Consider the following 22840-nt stretch of genomic DNA (forward strand, 5'->3'; position numbering starts at 1 on the left):
CAACCTTTTTAGAACTACCAGAGTGGCTGATCCATAGCTCAGTGGGACTGTGGCCTATATAATTCAGTGTATAATTTCACCTTCCTTCTTCCATAGGCTTCTAGAGATCTCTTGTTCTGTCTAGATTAAGAACATATTTCATTTCACCATGAAGAAAGAGGCACAGGGCAAGGCTATCACTTCACACAATTCCTATTGGCCGAGAATAGCGAACCATGGCCAATGGGACTTGCGAATGGCTGTACCTGTAGACACTCCAGTAAATAAAGCTTCTGGCAGCTAACCCTGGTGAACTGCATCCATCCCGCGAGCTGCTTATTGCTTATCCTGATCTGTCTGGACCTAGACTATATTGTTTTCCCTTAGCAAGCATTACAAAGAGATTAGATTGTTCCTGAACCTGATAATGGGCTAGAGTCTTGAGCTTTAGGTTGTGGGTTCACATCTGGACCATGAATAAAAGATTTTACCAGCCGATGGCTTTTATTGTATTTGACCTATGCAAAAAGAATCAGTGGTCTTACTTCAAATTCTAGTGAACAGATGTCTGCTTTCCAAAAACACTTCTCAGATTTGTAATTACTAGAAGAGAGACCCCATCTAAAGATTCTCAAGCACATTTACAAACAGTAATTAAATCCACAACACCCATGGCAAGAAATGTAAATATTAATATCACAATTTTAGAGGTGAGTAAACTGAGACCAAAAGGTTAAATTCCAAATTCTCAGTGGCATTTACGTGCCTAAATATCTTGCCCAAGATCTCAAAGGAAGTGTGTGGCAGGGATGAGACTAGAACCTGTCTTCTGGTACCTAGTGCTATAACTACAAGACCACAATACTGTTATGTTACGGCATACACAGAGAGAAGTCATACGAAAAAATAAAATACACTTTCTGGAAGGCTTCAACATAACACTACTCTATCTTACAATTCATAACCCTAATAGAAAGGAACCAAAAACAGAGAACAAAACAGGCAGGGAAGTACTATTCAAGCCACCTTGCTCGAGGCTGGAGTTTTACAGGCTGACTACTGAAGACCAAGAATGTACAGCTTCCCTGCAGAGCCCCCTCAGCCATAAGCAAGACCAAGAAATCCTTTATACTTTAAGTTATATTGTTTTTCCTCATAACTGATCTGATCACTGGTTCAAACTTGCATGACCACTACTATCCATTGTACCCATTTTGTGAAAAGCAGATATCTGGAGTCTCAGTACAGTTGCAAATCCAGCATCTTTCACAAGCATTACAAAGTCACTTCTTACGTTAAGAGAAAAAAACAGACATTATATAATAACTGTGTTTTTGCATTACTAATGTTTCAAAAGAAAAACAAACAATAAATGTTCGATAAGCATGAGGTGTGGGAAATAGCTATTGTCTAATGTAAACATTGATTTGCCATTTATAAAAAATCTGAAATGCTCCAAGTTTTGTTAATGTTCTCAGTATTATCACTTATCATAATTATTCTGTGATTAGTCCTACTCATACAGTAAAACTGCACATTTCATAACTAGAAGCTATTACTTAAATAAAATGGATTTTCAATAGTGTCCGAGGGTGCGTCTACACAGCACCCTAAACACGAAAGAAGATACACAATTTGAACTACACAAATTGCATATCTTATTCTGATTGTATTTCGAAATAGATTATTTTGAAATGTTGCGTGTCTACACAGCACCAAATTTTGAAATAACATGCTATATTGACACATCCCTTAACCTTCATGGAACAAAGGATGCCGAAATAGCATGCCCCTTATTTCTAAATATTTTTTTAAAATAATGGGTGCATTTAAAGCAGGGTAGTTATTTCTGGATACCACCATTATCCCGAAATAGCTCCACTGTCTAGATGTACCCTAACTGACTTATGAGCACAAGCTGCATTGAATGTCAGTAGAACTTGCAGTCTTGAATCATGCAACTGTACAGCATACAGCAAATTGATAGGAACAATCTATGAGAAAAAAATAGTATAAAATTTGCATGGAAGTGATGTTATGTTGCAACGAGAGAATTTCTTGGAATTTTATGGAGAGTGGAATGAAATTTCACCATTAATGCTTGAATTAATTGGTGGTGAGTTTGTGGCCAGAAGGATCTGATATTTGTAATTCGCTAACCTGCTCATATCTTATATATAGAAAAGCCTCTCTAGGTTTGTTTTTTGGTCAGAATGAAATATGAAAGAGCAAGGAACATAGCCAGGAATACGAGCCTAATGTCCATATTTCTTTTTAAACGTGCTATTAAATGAACCTTTCAATCACGTGAGCATATTAATGAACTCTCCTCTTGTGATCTATACATACACACACATTCTCTCTTTGGCTATGTCTACACTACAGGGTTTTTGCGCAAAAACAGCATCTACACTTCGAGCACATTTTTGCACAAAAAAAAAAAAATACAGTAAATAGACAGGACAAAGGGCTTTTGCCGGTAGAGTTATTCCTCTCCCCATAAGGAATAACTCCTTTTTGCGCAAGAGTTCTTGTGAAAAAAGGTGTGTGTGGCTGCTCAACAGGGGTTTCTTGCACAAAAAGAGCCTATCACAAAAAGCACAGCTGCTCTGATGCCATTCTGTGAATGGCAATCAGAACTTTCTTGCAGAAGAGTGTCCACGAAGTATGGACGCTCTCTTGTGCACGAGCACATTGCTTTTGCGATGCGCTTTGGAGGTATGGACGTGCTTTTGTGCAAGAAGTTTTTGCAGAAGATCTCTTCCACAAGCATGCAGTGTAGACAAAGCCTCCAGGTAAAGTTGAGTTTAAAAAGTTTGATCAACAGAGGAAAAAAGAAATCATACCTTGCCAGTTACTCGATTTAAAAAAAATTGTCTCACATTTTCATTACTTTGAACAAAAAATGGAAAGTGATTTTTTTTAAGGTAAAAACCCGTGAGTTGTTGCAAAAATGTGGATTTTTTAAAAGTGAGTTTTCAGTCACAGTATATGTGAGAAATGTGTTTTGTGATGGGATCACATTTTGATCATTTTTCCATAAAAAACTGTTTAGTAACCACATTCTGTTGGTCAGCTTCTTCAGAATTTGTCATTTGTTGCTTTGTAAAACCGACAGGACTCCTTATTTAAATATAGGCCCAATTGGCAACAATGGCTTTAGAAGAAATTTCTCAAAGACCATAGCTGCTGAAACTAGGGGTGCAGCAGCTCCCCATTCTTGAAGTGGTTTCCATCATATTGAGGGGTTCACAGTTTGGTTGAATGCCACTCAGCACTCCCACTATACAAATTGTTCCAGCACCACTGCCAAAGACTCCCAACTAGATCACTGGCTTAAGCTTCAATTGTCACAAACACAAATGCTAGTTTCTCGTCTTGGATTGAAGCAAAGCATGCTAGGAGAAGGGACTACATAAACTCAGCTTTCTCTTCAGACAACAGGGAAAATTAGAGGGAGACTCTGGAGGGAAATGTGCAGGCCCCACAACAGGAAGAAGCCTACAAGAAATCACAGCTGAAGGTGGTGATCTTTCTGGAAGGGAAAAGGTTCCTCTGGACAGGACCTAAGGTTTTGGCACTGAAGTGAACATGCAGATGGCAAAAATAATGCAAACTGGTCTTTAGAAGTAGAGACCTCGCTAGCTTCAGAAAGATGGAGGAGAAGAAACCTGAGGGGTAGAGGGAGATTTTGTTGTTTGCTTTTAGGTAGTTTTAGTAAAGGAATTCCACAGTCATGCTCCTTTGTTTGGTTTGACCAACCAGATCCACTCTCAATACCGCTCTAAGAATTGGGCACAATGTAAAGCTCCAAAAACCATCAGCTTTTCTTTCCCAGCCAAGAAATGCATCAATTCTGTAATGTCTCCACAGACAGCCACCCCTTGGAGAAGGAGATCCTGAATCTAGGTGACCAGCTTAACTGCATGAAGACTCGTCAAGCCTGTAATGTTTCTCGATTAAATTAAAACTGCATATTAATTGGTTTAGTATTTCGTTTCGTGCATCTCCTAGAAAAATACAGAGCAAACTACTATAAAATTAAATCCAGGCTATTAGCTAAGTTTTCCCCACACAATACTTTTAGCACTTTTATACTGTGCACTGTATTTATTTGTAACATATGTATTAATATAGATTATAAGCTGCTGATTACATAGATGAAAGCAAATATACACTGCAAAAATTCCTCAAATAGTCCTTCCATGGACAATAGCTACCATATTTTACTATCAGCTGAAAAATCATATTTCAGTATTTTCTCCTCTTAATGCTCAATCTTATCAGAAATTATTATTATTTATTATAGCCTCTAGGAACCCTCATTATGGACCACTGTACTAAATACTGTATAAACACAGAACTAAAGCCACATGCCAGACTGCTGTGGGCTCAAATCAAGTTTATTTAAATTGGTTTATATTAATTTTAAAACTTATATTTTATTTAAATTTAATTTATGGGCTACTAAAATACTTCTAAGTTTGATAAAGTAATTATAAATGAACTTCTGTGCTCAGTAATGTTCATTAAACCCTAGCTGAGTTACAGTTTGGTCAATACTTGAATTCCACTTATTTCCTATATGTTTGCCTGGCTGTCATCTGTCAGTTTGGCATCACCCTTCAAAGTCTTTCTAACAGGTATTCTGTGAGGAAATTTAAGTACACGTCCCTCAGAGTGAGACTTACACGATGTCTCAAACAATCCCAGAGTCCTCTGAGACAAGACCAAAGAGTCACACAGTTGGCTCTGAAGCTAGGCATCTCAGTTGATAATACAGTACACCATCATTCCACAACTATGCAGTCTTAGAGCACTGTGTTTAGAAAAGTACTGCTCCTTTATCATAACTACAGGAGCCTAAAACTAGATTTGCAACTCAAGTACTCCAAGATTGTATTGACACATACTATAGATTACTAAGTGGCTCCAGCCTCCAAAGAATTCCCTTATCCACCAAATTCATGTCATCAGTAGATTTAAATGGCTAAAAATATCTTTGTTTTCTTAAAGCTCCACTTCTAGAATATCATTCTACTGACAGAACTACAGAATCTTGAGTACGGGAACTAAATTCTGTTTTAACTTGGACTATCTATGCTGTGTTGTCTTTTTTTATCTTCAATAATTTTTAGTTAGACTAACTAAAATTCATGCTCTCTCAGATTACTCATAAATTTGCTTGCAATAAATGCTTTCCTATAATCCATACCATCTCCTAGTGTGTGTTTGTAAACATTATCATTGCTATTATTTAGACTTCCATAGCTCAGGCCCAGAGGTCTAGTATTTTAGACCCTATACAAACTCCGTGTAAAAAGTCCCACAGAACTCAGTCTAAAAGGATAAAAGCCAAAGTGTAAAGGCAAAGGATACAACATACTAATAAGTATTCAAGGTGGCAAGCGTCCAGCATATATATTGTTTCTTAAATCAATAGTTTGCATGGTCATTCAATTTTGTAATAGTTTATGCACTAATGACGATTAGAGAGTTGAAGAAATTTATTGGAAAGTACTTCTGTTACTTATGGAAGAAAAGACTGGCCTTATATGAGAGATAGCTAGGCCTATCTGCATTATAACCTGTGTTCTGGCTAACAGTCTTGTTGCAAAGTAGATAGTATATAAACATCATCTTTTGACTGTGGTAGAGGCTGGTATTTACTATAGGTGTTCTACATTACTTTTCTTCTAAAAAGAGCGTAATATATTATCAACTGAATTCAGAAATAGGAAACACTTTGACTTTATAAACATACAGACTATAGGCTTGATAGAGCAAAAATTATTTAGATATTAAGTCCCAAAGTAATTTATAGAACTACTCTAGAGTTGCAATAGTGTCTCAGATTTGAAATATAGCATGACCATGACAGCATTGGGTATTTATATCAATATAGGTAAAATGGTTGTATTTATTTTGTAAATTGCAAAGATAAACTCAATTAACGGAATTTATTCATTTCTAAAAAGTATCTTATTTATGCTATATATGCACCTTATTTCTACTACTTTCACATAAGGTAATAGTGCAAAGAAAATTAGCGATTCTCTTACATCACAGCACTGTACTCAAAAGAAAATAATATTAAATTTGCAGCAAGACATACACATGAACAAAAGAGAACAAGTAGAGATGAAGTCCATCAGAGGGAAGCAAAATAGAACATCTTTGGTTATATCGGACGAAGAGGAATTTTCAGGGGAAAGGGAATTATTTTTGACTGCCTGACTCGGAGTAGCACTATACAAATAAACTCAGATAGAAATGAACCTAAAGGAAGCAAAACTGCTTGCAAAATTCGGAGCCCAATAGTGGCATCAGCTGTAGCAAAGTAATTAATTCAGGAATGCTTTAGTCCACTATTTCTAATTTTTAGATTACAGCCTTGCAGATTTCCTCCACTGAAGCATGACCTTGACTTTTTCATCCTATTAAGATAAAATGTCATGGCTTTCTTCACTTCTAGGGAGGTGAACTTTCTCTCAAAGGGTTTAGAGTACGTTGGACATGAATGCGAAACATACCATTACCCGGGAAAAAGAGATGAGCTGCAGTTGGCAAGAAAGGATGAGGAACCACCTTAACTTATTGAAAAAACAGGCCTGAAACTGGACAATTCTCCAGTTCACATAGCAGAAATTATAGCTAGAAGAAGCAGAGCTTTAAGGGTAACTAGTTTCAGAGAAATGTGAGAAAGTGGTCCATAAGGGAGTCTGCATAAGCCATTATAAACCAAAGTTCAAAGAAGAGGAGCTTTCCTGACAGCCTGACATAGTGAGACACAGAGGGATGGCCCCTTCATGGAGCCCAGTAATGGCTCTAAGAATGGATATTTTGTCTCAGGCATAAGGGACAGGCATAAGGATCGTGCACAAAATGGATGTGTCTAGACTACAGGGATTTTTTTTTAAAAGTGGCCTTTTCTCAAAAAATCTTTACCTACGTCTAGACTGCCGCCACATTCTTTTGACAGTAAATCAAAAGAACGTGGCGGTTTTGTCGACTGCGGAAAACCTCGTTTTACAAGGAATAACGCTTTTTTTTTAAAGTGCTCTTTCAAAAAAAGGTGCTATGTAATGTAAACTGTGCTTTTTCGAAAGAGAGCATCAAGACTGCTGGGGTGCGCTCTTTTGAAAAAGTGGCTTGCTTTTTCGAAAGTACTGATTGTAGTCTAGACGCTCTTTTTCAAAAGTATTAATTGTAGTCTAGACGCTCCTTTTCGAAAGAGGCTTTTTCAAAAGTAACTTTCAAAAAAGCCTCTTTTGAAAAAGGCGTGTAGTCTAGACATAGCCAATGGATTTTTTTGCGCAAAACGGAAGCAGCTACACTGCTCCTTTTTGTGCAAAAGGCAGAAAATATGCTAATGATGTCATGACTTATGCTAATGAGTTCCTCATAAGCATATTTTCTGCCGAAAAAACTTGTAGTGTAGAGTGCGCTCTGTGTAATTCTCTGTGAAAAACCCTCTTAGAAACTGCAAGAGCACGGGAAAGGGAGCAAAATGAAGGTGTTATGCTTCTCAACAGACTATGACATTTTTATAGACTTGGTTTAAAGAGACTTAGTTTTCTGCATACTAATAACCTTTCCAGAGGTGCCTTCACCAAGCAAGATTAAGTTCTCATGTCACTCCATGACATCTAATGACTGGATATTCAGATGGAGTATCTGAGTTTGTGTTAGGCTTAGGATCTGGGAAAGAAACCACAGGGTTGAATGCATATCTGGCAGAGATTCATGAACCAAAATATCTTGAGGAAGGGTATCCAAAAGATCATTTACCAGAGCTAGTGTTATCTTTGCAAATTACAACTTCTGGTTTTCTCACTGTACCCCATCTCTCATATGATGGGTTTGATCTCTTGCATTCCAGGAAGGAGCCTGGTTTTTTCCCGTGTATTGTTCAGTGCAGGAGGGATGGTTAACACTAGAAATAGTAACGAACATAAAAATAATTAGTGCTGACTGCAGTGTCATGGGAACTGGACATTCAGAAGAGAACCAGACTGTCAGGTGGGAGCTTACCTCTCGCCGCTAAAGCCTGAAACACTGATAGAACCAGGCTCCAGCCCCCTGGCAGGAAAGCATTTCTGCTTAAAGCATCTGTCAGATGATTTACATTTTCTTCTAGATGGCTGGCTCTGAAAGTAATGAGATTCTCTTCCTCCCAGATGAGTTAAAAAGGGTTGGATTCCCAGGAGAGAGCTACACTCCAACTCCTACTTTGGCAATACAGATACCCTATGACTGTGAAATTGTCAGGCTGAATTAATGCTAGTTTCCCTGTTAAAGTGTCCCCGAATATAAACAAATTCTGGCAGACTGCTCTAAACTCCAGGCTATTTATATGAACTGTAGTACATTGTCTGTGTGCTCTGTCAACCCAAGAGAGCCACCAAGATTGTCCAATGGACCCATGCCCATTGTGACCACAGCCCATGCAGACAATAAGTCTTGAAACTATCAGGAGAGGTAGGCTTTTGTGGTGAGAGGAATCCAAATCCATTTGACAAGGTCTAACACAGTCTGCAGGCCCAGGCTTTGATCAGGAAAACCTGTAATTTCCAAAGATGGATCAAACCCAAAGAAACTTCACACTAGAGGACTGAGAGGCTGAAGAGATTAAGCCTTGGCTGAATCCACATCCGAGACCAGAAATTAGAAATGTGTGCTTTTGCTTTCACTGTCTTTTCTGGCATGAAAAATACTCTGTCCTTGGAAGCTCTGAAATGCATCCCCAGAGGATAAGATCCCCTCAAAGAAACAAAACAGTATTAGATTAGTTGTCAAGTTTCAGAAACAGATTCAGAGTTTGTGTCACCACCACACAGCTCTGCAGAAGGGAGGAACGGTTGATCAACTAGTCATCTAGATTAGGAACCAGTGATACATTTCAGTAGCTCGTGATTACTTTTGGTAAGCTCTTGAGGCTGTCAGACTGAAGGGGTGGGTAGAATATGGAATGTTGGTCCTCATAAAAATGTGGAATATTGTATTTCGTATTTCTGATTCTGGGGTGCTAGTGGTATCTTGAGATCAGCTACATAAATTGCTGTCTCTTTTCCCCCTTGCAAAATTAGTAGGTCCAGCTCTCTGATTCCCATACTTGTAAAGGGAAGAAAAGAAAAACAGTCATCTGTTTTATCTCCTACTAGCCTTCCATATTTGAACACATTACTAGCAGCAAGGCTCAAAGAATCTTGCAAAGAACCACAGACCTTCTTCCTTTGGACTTTGTGTTTTGGGGTTGGAGGGTTATGTTTAGCTGTCTTTGAGTGGGAAGGTTTTCAGGAGTCCTGTTTGTTTCATGCTTCTCTACTCTCCCACCATATATTTGGAATTCTTTTGTGTTTTCATCTTTTACATTGTGCCTGGAGAAAATGCTAAGTGCACATATACATAAATGCAAATAAGTAAACACAAAAATGTCAATTAGCATAGAAAGCCTCTTGCAAAGTCTGGACACTGACTTCAGGAAGGAAGCAGGAACACAGCAATTCAAAAAGAAACCTGACGATACATTATGTAGTATCATTTGTTTTTCTGGAATATATGCTTCTTAAAGGAGGGACAGTAACTTTCCCTATATTTTTCAGAGTACCAGCAATCTAGTGCTGCTACTGCAAAGTGTTTCCATCATAATCCACCAATAATGAACATTCAGCAACAGCAATTATATAGTAGGTGGAATATGCCTGTGTGTGTTTTAAATAATACATGGAATCCTGGCTCCACTGAAGTCAATGTCAAAACTGCCATGGGCCCTGATTCCACACAATGTCTCTACAGTAACAGGAGAAAATATATGGAGATACAATCCCAGTTAAATGTTTCCAAGGGATATTACGGTTCATATGTTGGTGGCTTGGCTGCTGTGCAGGAGACCCAATTTTAAGAGTACCTGAGTGAATGGGTATTGAAGGAAAATGATAAAATGATTAAACTAATAAAACACTTAGGGGCTATTACATTATAATTAGCTCTGGTAACTTTCAAATACTAGCCAAATGGAAAAATGAGTTGGGATTCAGCTTCAAATTAATTGTCTCTGACCTCGATACTATTAAATAAAGGATTTGAAAAAAAAAGGCTAAAACATTAAATCTTGGCTCCCAATTAGAAGGACGACTCATAACAAAGAGATTCAAGTAAATACAAATCCCTCTGAAATCCTTGGCTGAAAACGTATAACATTGACAATACCTTGGATTATGACAGAGGAAAAAATAGTTCCTCATTCAAAATGTTTGTCATCACTGTAATCCCATATTTAATTATAATTAATGTTAGGGGCTTTTGAGTGCTGGAATGGTAATCCTCTGCCAAGAGTTCAGCTTCTAGGAAGGAAAATGTTTCCGAATCATAGTGAAGATTGATCTTACACTGTCTGCAACAAATAATAATGTATAAACCTGTCAAATGTTCAACAAACTGAAGACATTACAGTAGTAATAACTTAACTACTGACAGTCAGCAAGCATTCTATGAGCAAGTTTTCTAAAGTGTTTTCTTATTATATTGACTAACCTGGATTTTCGTGTAGGTCAAAATTGATTATTTTTATTAGTTATGAACCCTGCCATTAAATGTGGTGGTAACCCAACTTCCTAAAGAAGAATCTAAATCTTACTTTGTTGATCTTACAAAGAGACTATCAGAATATGTTAATGCATACTGACTTGCAGCTGCCCCAGCTAAGATCAGGGCATCATTATGCTTGGTGCTGTATAAAAATATCCAAGAGACAGACTCTGACATGAAGATCTTACACTCTAAAGCCTAGATAATGGACACCCTTCATAAGGGAACTACTGAGCTTGGTTGGGAGAATGGTAAGGGGGAGATTATGCCATTAGAATATTGGAAGTCTTCTAAGATGTATGAAGTTCCCATATCTAGTCATAAAAAGTCATGAGAAATTGGACACTGACGTTCATGCAGGACTGAATACTGCTGTTCTGTGCTATTTGGGGTAAAATGCTCCATTTGATGGAAAACATATATTGTCTGGTACCTTAGAAATAGACCTGGCAGAGATGGACAGTTGAGGAAATCAAAGGTGCACTATATCACACGATTATGTGGAGTCACAATTTAATTTGTCAAACAGACAGCACTACCCCATACATGTGTGTGTAAATATTATGGACCAAATGCTGTCCTGACTTGCACCCTTTTAACCCAAATGAATTCAGTGGAGTTCCCCAGCTATAATGGGAGGGGACAGGATCTGGCTCTGTGTGGCTGTGTCTACACTGGCCACTTATTCCGGAAAATCAGCCACTTTTCCGGAATAACTTGCCAGCTGTCTACACTGGCCCCTTGAATTTCCGGAAAAGCACTGACGATCTACTGTAAAATCATCAGTGCTTATCCGGAAAAACTATGCTGTTCCCGTTCGGGCAAAAGTCCTTTTCCGGAAAACTGTTCCAGAAAAGGGCCAGTGTAGACAGCACAGATTTCTTTTCTGCAAAAAAGCCCCGATCGCGAAAATGACGATCAGGGCTTTTTTGCGGAAAAGCACGTCTCCATTGGCACGGATGCTTTTCCGGAAAAAGTGCTTTTCCAGAAAAGCATCCTGCCAATGTAGACGCGCTTTTTCCAGAAATACTTATAACGGAAAACTGTTCCGTTTTAAGCATTTCCGGAAAAGGGTGCCAGTGTAGACGTAGCCTGTGTATATAGCTCTAGTAGACTCACTATGGTTAGATTCTGAGATCTATTATACCATTGTAAATCTGCAGTAATTCTGTTGTTGTTTACTGACTATAGACTGATCCTCTCGTTAATTAATTTCAGATGGCTGACCCTGCAAGAAAATGTGTTTCAATTTTTATTATGACTTTAAGATACCACATTACACTGCATAAAATACACAATTAAATAATACAACTAACGAACAGTAATATCCACAGAATTTCCAAGGAACTGTTTCAAGACAGATTTGAATGGAGAAGATCTGATCACATATCAGTCCTGGGGGAATTCTACAGTTTTTCTATGGCTCTAAATGCAATAATTGCAGAATTTCCCCTGGACAACCATATAGGTGAGACAAAGGCTAGAAGAAGTAACAAATAATATTGCCTTACAATGGGGTAGGTACCATTAAAAAACCCAGCATTTATAACCCAAGGACCTCAGGGTTCCACGAGGAGTAACGGTAGTTCGGAATAGGAAGCTTAATCTGAACTACCTAGTCCGTGCCGCGTGTAGCCGTGGGCACGGAGTCCGAACTAGCGGACATTTAAAAATGGCGGCGCCCGGCAAGATGCAAATGAAGCCCGGAAAATTCAAATCCCGGGCTTCATTTGCAACTTCGGTTGCCTACATTAACCACCCTAGTTCGAACTAGGGTGGTAGTGTAGACATACCCTCTGAAACTGCAGTATCATTCCATATGTAGAACAGAAGAAAACATAGTAAGTCAATCATTTTGGAGTAGAACCTGCATATGATGAGTTTGTAACGGCATCATTATTTTATTGCATATAGTTCATTTTCTCCTGCAGATGTCAAAGTGCTTTATGTAGGTGAGTAAGAATCACCATCTCCATTTCAATAGCGAGGAAACTGAGTAAGAACAAAATGTGTAAATGTTGCCCCGATTCTTAATGCCTGATTAAAGCATAAACCTGACTTTCAGAAATAGTGAGCACAGAAAGCAACTTCAGCTGGAGAGGTGGTGCCTCAGCAATTATGAAAATCAGGCCCATAATGTCAAGGAAAAACTTTGGCTACTTTTGAACTAAATAAATTTCCCAGGGTCCCCCCAAGTCAGCAAGTGGAGCTGTGAACAGAATCCAGGTCACCTGTCTACCAGTCCTCTGCCCAATCCATTGGATCACAAAACCAAGTAGAATCATTCCTATGCGTTCCTTCTCTACACCCACTGGCTCAGATGCAACCAGCAGGTGCACAGTACCACGCAGGGATGCTTTGCACCTTGCAAGACTGGGTCCTTCAAGTTTTGCTGAGCTAAAAATTCTCTATAAAGAGAATTAAAGGAGATGCTATAGGTTTTTTTCAGGCTGATAATTACAATAGAAGAAACTTGTAAGGGCTTATCTTGAGTCATAATAGCTAACTTGGGATCTGCATTTTTACTCACTGATATTTTACAAGCTAAAATGCAATAACAGCATCTTTGGCTTTCCTATTGTATTTACAGGGAAATCCTTTTCTATGCCTCTCAGTATGGTAATCAATTGTTGAAAAGTGTTATCTACATACTGTAAACAACTTGCCACCCATGCTGTCACAGCAGCAGTGTATTTTCTTGTTGGAGGCTTGGCCATGTAAAGACTCTTGGGACAAGCCCTACCAAAGCTGGTGCATATCAGGGGCATTCAAGGGGTGACACCCTTGGTCTTCATAGGGAGAATTTATGCTGCACTGCTGGATTGCAGAGCTTTTCAGCAGCCACCTTCAACCATTCCAGAATTTGAAACAGAATAAAGGGGCACCTAATACACCATGGCTATGTCTAGACTGGCATGATTTTCCGCAAATACTTTTAACGGAAAAGTTTTCTTTAAAAAAAGTTTTAACAGAAAAGCACTTTTTGCGGAAAAGCGTCCGTACCAATCTAGACGCGCTTTTCCACAAAAATGCCCCGATTGCCATTTTCGTGATCGGGGCTTTTTTGCTCAAAACAAATCTGAGCTGTCTACACTGGCCCTTTTGTGCAAAAGATTTGCGCAAAAGGACTTTTGCCCGAACGGGAGCAGCATAGTATTTCCGCAAGAAGCACTGATTTCAGACAGTAGGAAGTCAGTGTTCTTGCGGAAATTCAAGCGGCCAGTGTAGACAGCTGGCAAGTTTTTCTGCAAAAGCAACTGCTTTTGTGGAAAAACTTGCCAGTCTAGACACAGCCCACCTGTCACTTCCAACTCCTTGATGGCAATTGGAGCATTAGCACATCTGCTGGTTTTCCAGTAGCAAGTAAAGAACAGTAACACAGGAGAGAGAAGCTTCCAAGTTGGCTACGCAGATATTTATAAAATTGATTTTATTTCATGGTTGTGTTTAATAATCTGCAGAGATGTTACTAGTACTCTCTATAATAAGCCATGCAATTTTGATCTTTAGTCATCCTGAATCCAAAATCATGATGGTGGATAATGACTAAAGCATTACTGTTTAAGAAAACTATTTTCACCAGAAACTTTAGATAATGCTTACATGACTGATGCATGCACAAAAGCAATGGAGCAACTGAGTAATATGGTTATTCTCTGAATGTAGATATAATTAGAAAATTAAGGTGATGGAAAATTGATTACCACTTGATTTTCTAAGAATCAAAGGTATGAATTCATTCTATTAGCTTCTTAGTACAACAAGCACACAGACTAATATAGATCTAATTCTAGTCTATCCCAAAGAAGGAGAAGATGGCTGAAAGAACAAAATAAAACTATTGTCCTTATAAGGAAGAGTATGAATCTGACATGTGTTTCATGGACTGGCAGCTGAAATCCAGGTTCTGCTGAGTGGGAGTAATATAAAACTGAAATTTCACCTACTAAGTCAGCACAATTTACCAACAGTGTTCAAAACAGATATTAACTACGGCATTACAGCAGGACACCTGTAAAGGTGCTAGACCTGTTCTCAATAAGTAAGTGCCTTCCTAATATACAGTAAATGGCATGCCCTTAAATCCCAGCGACATCAGTGGGAACTGAGACCACTCAGAATTTGGCATGAGGCCTCTTAGCATCTCTCAGGGCTGGATCTTTGGACTTTACCTTGTAATAATATGGAAACATTGAAGGATTGTGGAATGTAGTCAGGATGCGGCTTTACAAAATATTTTGAAATAACATTTCCCGAGGGAAATTTGACACTTCACAAAATTAATTTTCTCCTAGAAGTTTTACTTAAAAAAAAAAACAAGACTGAGGAAAAGAGAGATATTTTATGACTAGCTGAAGAGCATTTAGAGCTAGTCCATCAACGTGAGTACATGCAACTCCTCTTCAGCTTTAGTGGGTGTAACACATGGGCACTTATGATACAACATACTCCACAGATCTTACTTCTTAACTCACTCACTATTTTTCAACATAGGGAGCACTCTTTGCTATCACTACCACGCTCCTTCATAGCCTCTGTTAAAAGACTCTTATTTGATTTTTAGGTGGGATTTGGACGCTCAGCTTACATAAACGTGGCTGTACCCACTGTAAGCAGGAGCTGAACTACCACTTGCGATGCAGCCAGCTGAAAGGAGAGAGCAGCCCTGGGGGTGAGTATGCTCACTCAAACTGTTTCTTTTAATTAACTGTTGATATGTAAATATAGCTCATGCCGGGATGGGGAAGGAGTCCGGGGTGTGGTTATGTAAATCCAATTCAGACAGGGCTGATGGAGGGTGAACTATTGGAATAGAATGTGGTATATTGTAACTAATGTGGCTGTTGTGGCATCACAAACCATGCTACCCCATAATGTAGGAACTGTAAAATATGACACCAGTGTTTGTAGGAGAGACACCATCATTGTACAGGGTCCCAGATGAACAAGCCTCCCGCTTCCAGATTTGAGTGGATGAGTTGGGAGGAAAGGGCTTGGGCCAGCCTACTTCATGCCTGCCAGGTGTGAGCTGTAAGACTGGTTCAACCTGTCTCCTTTTCCCCGCTGTTCTAAGGATAGACCTAAAGCAGACTCCATAAGGAGTCTCTCTGTTATTCCAGTGGAAGGTGGAATCTTTTGGCAAGCCTAGATGGTAGCTAAGAGCTGAAGTCACTGGTTTGGCCTGGAGCCAGACGCTTTGTGACCGGTGGGTGGCTGATAGGAGCAGTGGCCAGCATGTGGCCAGTAGGAGCAGCGGCAGGCGGCCAGCAGGGCGGCTGATGGGAACGACCAGCGGTCGGTCGGTAGGAGCAGCAGCAGGCGACCAGCAGGATGGCTGGAGGGAGTGACCAGCATGCGGCCGGCAGAAGAAGTGGCAGGCGGTCAGCAGGGCAGCTGGTGGAGCAAGCAGCCCACAGGAGCAGCACAAAGGTGGCATGGACTCAGGATCAATGAGTGGAATCATCAGGGTGATGTGTCAGGATCCGCACTGACTGGACAGAGCTGTAAGCGGGGCGTTTGAAGTGGGGTACGGAGAAAGTTTGGGTAAGTGAATGGGACCCTTACATCATTGGACTAGTGAGCCTGAGAGGCAAAAGCATTGCTCAATCCATTTGAGCTGGATGGTTACTCATGAGTTGGTTATGAACTCTAGTTATGGTATTTTTCCCAAGTTAATGCCATGTGACTTCTCTCTCTCTCTTTCATTAAAAGTTTCTTTTCTACACTCAGACTCTGTGCTTGTGAGTGGGGAAACATTGCCTCTCAGAAGTGCCCAGGGGTGTGTGAATTTCCCATGCTACTGGGTGGTGGCTCGAACTGATTCTGTGTGAGATGGATGAAAAGGGATATTGAACCTGGCCCTGGCTGCTGCCAGCTCTACGTGGCTATACCCACTATAGCATAAATGTACTGGATTCAGGCCTCCCAAACAATTATCAAATGCTATGGCACTCAAGAAACCTAGCTGCTTCCTTTTTTTCTCCTGTTTGCAATATCAGACCAACATTACAGCTATACATTGATATCAGCACACATGCCAAACTCTCACTGATGTCAAGGAGTTCTCTGCATGAACAGAATGCAGTTTATGGCCCACCACATGCAAATAACTCTGCTACAATTCCTTTTCTTTGAAATGCTAGCTGGAGTGCCATAGGATTTCTTCGTCTTTTCAAGGACTTGGCAACTTGGCATGCTTTTAGGGGCACTGTACTCTCTGGCACCCCTCCGTTCTCTCACACTTGGTATCCAGAGGCAGTACATCATTGAAATGTACATTTTAAATTTCTCTATTTTTATAGTAAATACTACTTCTTGGATCACACACTATATCATCTTGTTCCTTAGAATCAGGTTTGCCTCACTTTATATCACGCACATCTCTGATCTGTTGGGAAGGCATATAGCAACATTAAGAAAGGGACTCAGAGCCGGTATTATTATTTTTTAAAATCCATGTTTAGTTAGAGGACACCATGACAGAGAGACTAATTCTGTATATTCCACAAGATCTCATGACAAGGGGCTAACCCAGTTTGCGTACACACTGTACAGCTATTAAACCATGCTAGAACCAAACTCAAGAGGTCTGTTTGTGCCCTTCTAGAGAGCAGCCTGAAACACAGTTGTAATGCTGTGATAGCTTAATGACCCCAGTGTTCCACAAACAACCTCCAACCTTCTTAACGGAACTTTCCTGCAGACGGCTGAGGAGTGGAGCAAGCTGGGAACTGAACTGCACAACACCAGAGCAAATTCTGCCTCCAGTGGGTGCAGCAGGTGATCAGTATATCTCAAGATTTTACTTCTGTGAATTTTTTTTTCTCCCAAAACTGGTTTAGTTTTAGAGCTAGTGCAGACATAGAGCTTCCTAAAATCATACAACTGTTTTCATTTCAGAGCCATAATTTTCTTTTAGACATAATAGCTCAGTCACTAGTCAGTCAGTCACTCGACTCACTAGTAAGCAAATAAGGTTGCTTATCAGGTAGATTACTTAGCCTGCTTTTCTTTCATTCACACTTGTCTTTCAGAGGAACATCAACAGCACTGAGAGCAGAGACCATTTGGTTCTGGATTCTGACAGTACACGTCACAAAAGATAAGTCCCTACAAATCGAAAAGGCTACTGGCCACAGGCCTTGGGAAATTATATTTCGATGGCCTAGGATTTTACTCAACTTACCTTTTCTTGTGTCTGGCACCGAAGACAGTTGCACTCAAAGCAATACTGGCGTTTCAGATGCTTTTTACGCTCACTGCTGGGCATCAGTGATTCAATATAGCTGATAGTGAGCTATGTGGAACAAAAAAAACCAGAACTGTTATACTTTAACAACAACTCAGTATAGTAAAGCTGACTGAAAAAAAATTTACCAAACTATGTTCCTGTCACAAAATCTGGTTTCATATAAGCGGACATGTCCCAACCGAGAAAATCTGAATTTTTTTTCATGGCAACACTGACAAATCAAACGTTTTTGTAGAACTTTTATTTTGCAAACATTTTTAATTCTTCAACTTTTTGTCCTGATTTTGAGATGAAAATAGGTGTTGAAGTATCCAAATTTCCCATGGCATGGAAAGTCCATTTTCTGACCAACTCTAACTATAAGTTGCAAACTGTAATCTGGGACTCCAGCACCATCTAAGTGTCTAAAATACTCTAATGAAAGGATATCACTTGTATTTGGGGATATATATTCTATCCTATATATATCCTATATAGAGTAGTTTTATTTCAATCCTATCTCACTATTTTTAGTATGTCTATGATACCAGTCATTGGAATAGTTAAGCACTGTTTCATTGTTACCAAAAAAAAATAAATTAAAAAACTCCTATCTGGATTAGTCGACTACCTGATAAGCCTAGGCCAGTGGTCCCCAACCTTTTGGGGCTGCTGGGCGCCCGGGGGCAGGGCCGCACATGCGCCGCGTGCCCGGGGGTGGCACTGAGCATGCGCTGGGCACCCGGGGCGCAAGAATGGCTCGGGCCGGCCCTGGTCACTGGGCGGGCACACATAAATGCCCTGGTGGGCATCCTGGCACCCGTGGGCACCGCGTTGGGGACCACTGGCCTTGGCTTAGCAGATAGTTGAATCACTACTCGACTAGTCGCTTCCCCCTCCCTTGCTGCCTCTGTATCAGAGGCACCAAGGAGGTGGGAAGCAGGAACTGGTGCTGGGGGGAGCCGGCTTAAAAAATGGTTCCCCCCCAGTACCATATTTTTCTGGGGGGGGGGGCGGAGGGAGGGACAAGGTAGGCAGAGGCATAGTGGGGGAAGCGGCATGGTCTCTGCTCTCGCTGGTTCCCAGCTACACCTCTTCCTTTGAAATGTACAAGAGCCGTGGGCAGCTCTTGTATATTTCATGGGAAGAGGTGCAGCAGTTGGGTCCCAACATGTACAGGTTCCCCTCTGCGCCTCTTCCTTTGAAATGTACAAGAGCCACGAGCCAGAGAGACCTAATCTGGCTAAAAGGTGGTCCAAGATAACAGAAATCTTGTGGGAACAATCATTCATGTGTGATTCCTCCACTTCAGACCAAAATATAGAGAGAAAAGATTATAAGCTTTCAACTCTGCTGAATCTAAACATTAGAGGTGGTTCTGTCTCAAATCTGAATCTCAGAGCACAGCCTAAATTTGAACCAATGTCCACTTTGCCCATCTACAGTTTTCAGGCAGGTTCAACCCTTGTCTCCTTTCTGTTTGTGCTCCTGACAAGAGTACCAAAGATGATGCAGGAAACTTCACCATAGGAATGAAACTGAAATCAATTTTTGCTAGGCCGATATAATGTTCAAATCCAGCACCGGTTGTGGATGACTATCTGACCAGAAGGATTAATAATCCATATGAAATGGAGCTTTGAAACCCATCATTTTTTGTGCAGTTAAAGGGTCTGATCCAGCTCCCACTGAAATCAATGGGAATGTTTCCATTGAATTCTGTTGGAGCTGGATTGAGCCCTAAGCGAATAGAGGATTTTGTTGTCACCTGATTGAATAGGAAAATGATAATGTAATGTGCAAAAACATGACCACTCTCCCAGTGACTAAGGCTACACTAATCATGTAATCAGTTATACATAAAAACCTTTTATTAAAGTCTGTCTCTTACACTTATTTTAATTTTGGATCTGTTCATTAGATGCAAGGCTCATTTAACTTGTACATAATTATGAAATATTCACATTCATCAAATGTTGACTTAATGGTATTTTGTGTGTAGGATGTACAGTCTTAATTACACCATTCATTCGGTTGGCCAAAGCTTTACTGCACCCAGTGATTGCTTTGAGGATCTGGGCCCCAGACCCCATCATTTAATTGTATTTAAAAAGTGCAGTGGAATAAATACCCGTTAATGGGCCTTAGTACAGGCTGTGCCTTCCTGGTCTGGCACTCTTGGGACAGGTCCAGGGAATATGCTGGACATGGGGAGGCCAATGCCGGCCCCGCTGCTGCCACTCGCTGCTGGGCTTCACTTTGGCCAGAACTAACCAAGCAGGGACTAGGGAGGTGCTCAGGGGAGGAGGCAGGGTGGGTGAGGAGCCCCACTGCTGGGGTCCAGGAGCACCCTGAGCCCTTTGGCAGCTGGCCTGTGCTCCTGTGTCAGCAGAGAAGCTACCATTAACCAAGCACGGGGGTGGGCACTCAGGGGAAGATGCAGCGCCCCAGGCGTGCAGCCCCATGGGAGTGCTCTGAGCCATGCTCCCGGCCCCAGTCTCAGACTGTGGGGCTACCCTCCTGGCCCCTGGCCGTGGGGCTCCATAGCCACACTGCCTCTTCCCCTGAGCATTTCCCTTCCCTGCCTCTCCCCGCTCACCTCCCTGGGTTTGCAGCACCCCGAAAGCTCTGGGAGGAGTTGCCGAGAAAGATGTCTGGTTCTTCCTCAAGAATGCTCTGTCCCAAGGACACCCACGAGGATGCTGGAGCACAGATCGTGCTGGACTATAGAAGTCTGGCCCATAGAGGTTGAACCCGTACTATAGAGACATGTTTTCATGGTTGAAAATCTGTCATATACATACTGTGGGCTGGACATGAGAATTTCTAAAATTACAATGGAAACACAGCAGCTACTTTGAAGTGGTTACTTAAGAAAAGAGAAGCATTGGCGGTAGTCTCTGGCACAGGTTTCTCTCTCTGTTTGAAAAACGTGCCAGAAAATAAATGATTCTGATAGTCCAGTTTCTCTCTCTATCACTTCAGTCTCTAAGTCAATGATTTCTATTTTCTAATCTCTTTTCCCCACGCCTCATCGTTAGTCATTATTTTCTCTCTTTCAAAACTGAAATTAAAACGTAAGCAAAAAATTTACATAATGCTTAGGGCCTGTCCTAAGGTAACAAAAGAGCCGAGAAAATCAATGCGAAAACTGACAGTGAAGGAGAAGGAAGAAGGTACTATAATTGGGCATGAGTGACTGGAAGCAAATTGGAGAGACTCTTATATCCTAAGTTATAATTAGAGACATACAGACTGAAATTTCCACAGCTGAATTCCATCGTCTCCTTCTTCCTCTTATTAGACTCAATTATGCTCGGAAGTCTGGTACAAATTAGGGTCAAGAGAGCAGGAGAGCCTCTCTCTCTCCTGCTTCGGCAGAGGGAGATCTGAAGTTGCTCCCAGACATTGTTTGCTGTCTCTCCACCTCTGCTTCTTCCATTACGGCTGCTCTGCTCTGCATAGGGCATGTCCTGCTCTCAGAGGTGCTCAACACCCACGTGTCAAACATCAGGATTTCAGTCAATTTCACTGTGCTCCTAATTACACCCGAGGTAAAGCTGTGTGCAGCAACAGCAAAGCCCAATAGACGGAAAGGAGATGAGGAAAACAATAGGGGAGACAGGTCACAAGGGGAAGATAGGAGTTTTACTAGGACCAAAATCACAATGGAATGAAATACAAACTCAAATCTTCAAAAAAGTGAGAGAGATTCTTCCAGATGGCTCAATTTCCTCAAAGGGCACTTTTCTTCTAAATATCGTTAACACATATGACAGTACAAATCTGGGGCACAGGCCAGCCACTGGTTTTTAATATCATAGCAAAAAGAACTTCACATATTGTATGCAACCCAACTGATCATCTTCATCAGTAAGGTGCAGAGTGAACTGACTCTTCTGGGATTCAAATCTCTGTTTCCAACAAGTCTAGGAATTCCGTGTCTGCTGCTTAAAACTCTAAGGACTTGGCTATACAAACATTTAGTTTGCAGTAAGCTAGCGTGTGAATCTACCACTCAACTGTTCATATCCATCCTACTGACACACACTGTTTATAAATATACTTTGATCTAGTCCTCTTTGAAAAGGGACCAGATCAAGTGCATTAACACACTGTTAATACATGACAGCCTGGTGCACATGGACAGTTAGTGCATGGCAGACTAAAAGAGGGTGTATTCACTAGGTATGTAAGCGAGTAGTCGACTACTCCATAAGCCTAGGCTTATCAGGTAATTGAGACACTACTCAACTACTCACAAGGAGGAAGGGGGAGAAGGAGGAGCCGATGCTGGGGAGAGCTGACTTAAAAGCCAGTTCCCTCAGTACCATCTCTGTGGGGCGGAGACAGGGAGATGGGGCCGTGGAGGCAGAGGCGCAGCGGTCCAAGACCTGGCGGGCGCTGGGACTACTCATTCCTGGCTTGTGCCGGGTCTCAGACTTACCCCCCCAATACCTCTGCATTTTAGATGCAGTAAGAGCCAGGTGTGGGACCTACACTCGCTTCAACTCTGCAGTTTAAATGTCATAGGAGCCGGGATGCCTGCGCTCCTGGCTCCTATTATATTTAAACTGCAGAGCCGCAGCGAGATCCCTTATTGACTAACTGTGTAGTCGATACAAATATCGACTACATGATTAGTCAATTACCTGCTTCTTACCATCCTTAATATTCACATTCTAGCTTCCTAGCAACTGACTATCTGTGCTGACAACCCTAAAGTGAGAGCATTCTAGAATAAATGTTATAGAAACTGCTTTAAATAGAAAAATTATCTATTTGGTACTGATTTTAATGTTTAAATTAGGACTGTCCATTAAGCACAGTTAACTCACATAATTAACTAAAAAAATTAATTGCGATTAATAAAATTATTGTGATTAATCATAGCTTTAATTGCACTGTTAGGCCATAGAGTATCAATTGAAATCTATTACATATTGATGGATGTTCCTCTACATTTTCAAATATATTGACTTTAATTATAACAGAATACTAAGTATACTGAGCTCATTTTATATTATTTTTATTACAAAT

At 40.7% G+C, this 22840-nt stretch overlaps 1 protein-coding gene across 2 annotated transcripts in view; it reads right to left on the minus strand.

Annotated features, from left to right (window-relative positions):
* Positions 1 to 22840, minus strand: part of SMYD3 (SET and MYND domain containing 3) — a 612222-nt gene that overhangs the window by 86116 nt on the left and 503266 nt on the right. For both annotated transcript variants that reach the window (XM_075924904.1, XM_075924902.1), the window contains exon 8: positions 17756 to 17866. In XM_075924904.1, the coding sequence (XP_075781019.1) occupies positions 17756 to 17866 (111 nt within the window). The remainder of the gene's footprint in view (positions 1 to 17755; positions 17867 to 22840) is intronic.

The sequence above is a fragment of the Pelodiscus sinensis genome, chromosome 3 (genome assembly GCF_049634645.1).
Source record: "Pelodiscus sinensis isolate JC-2024 chromosome 3, ASM4963464v1, whole genome shotgun sequence".
Classification (NCBI taxonomy): Eukaryota; Metazoa; Chordata; order Testudines; family Trionychidae; genus Pelodiscus; species Pelodiscus sinensis.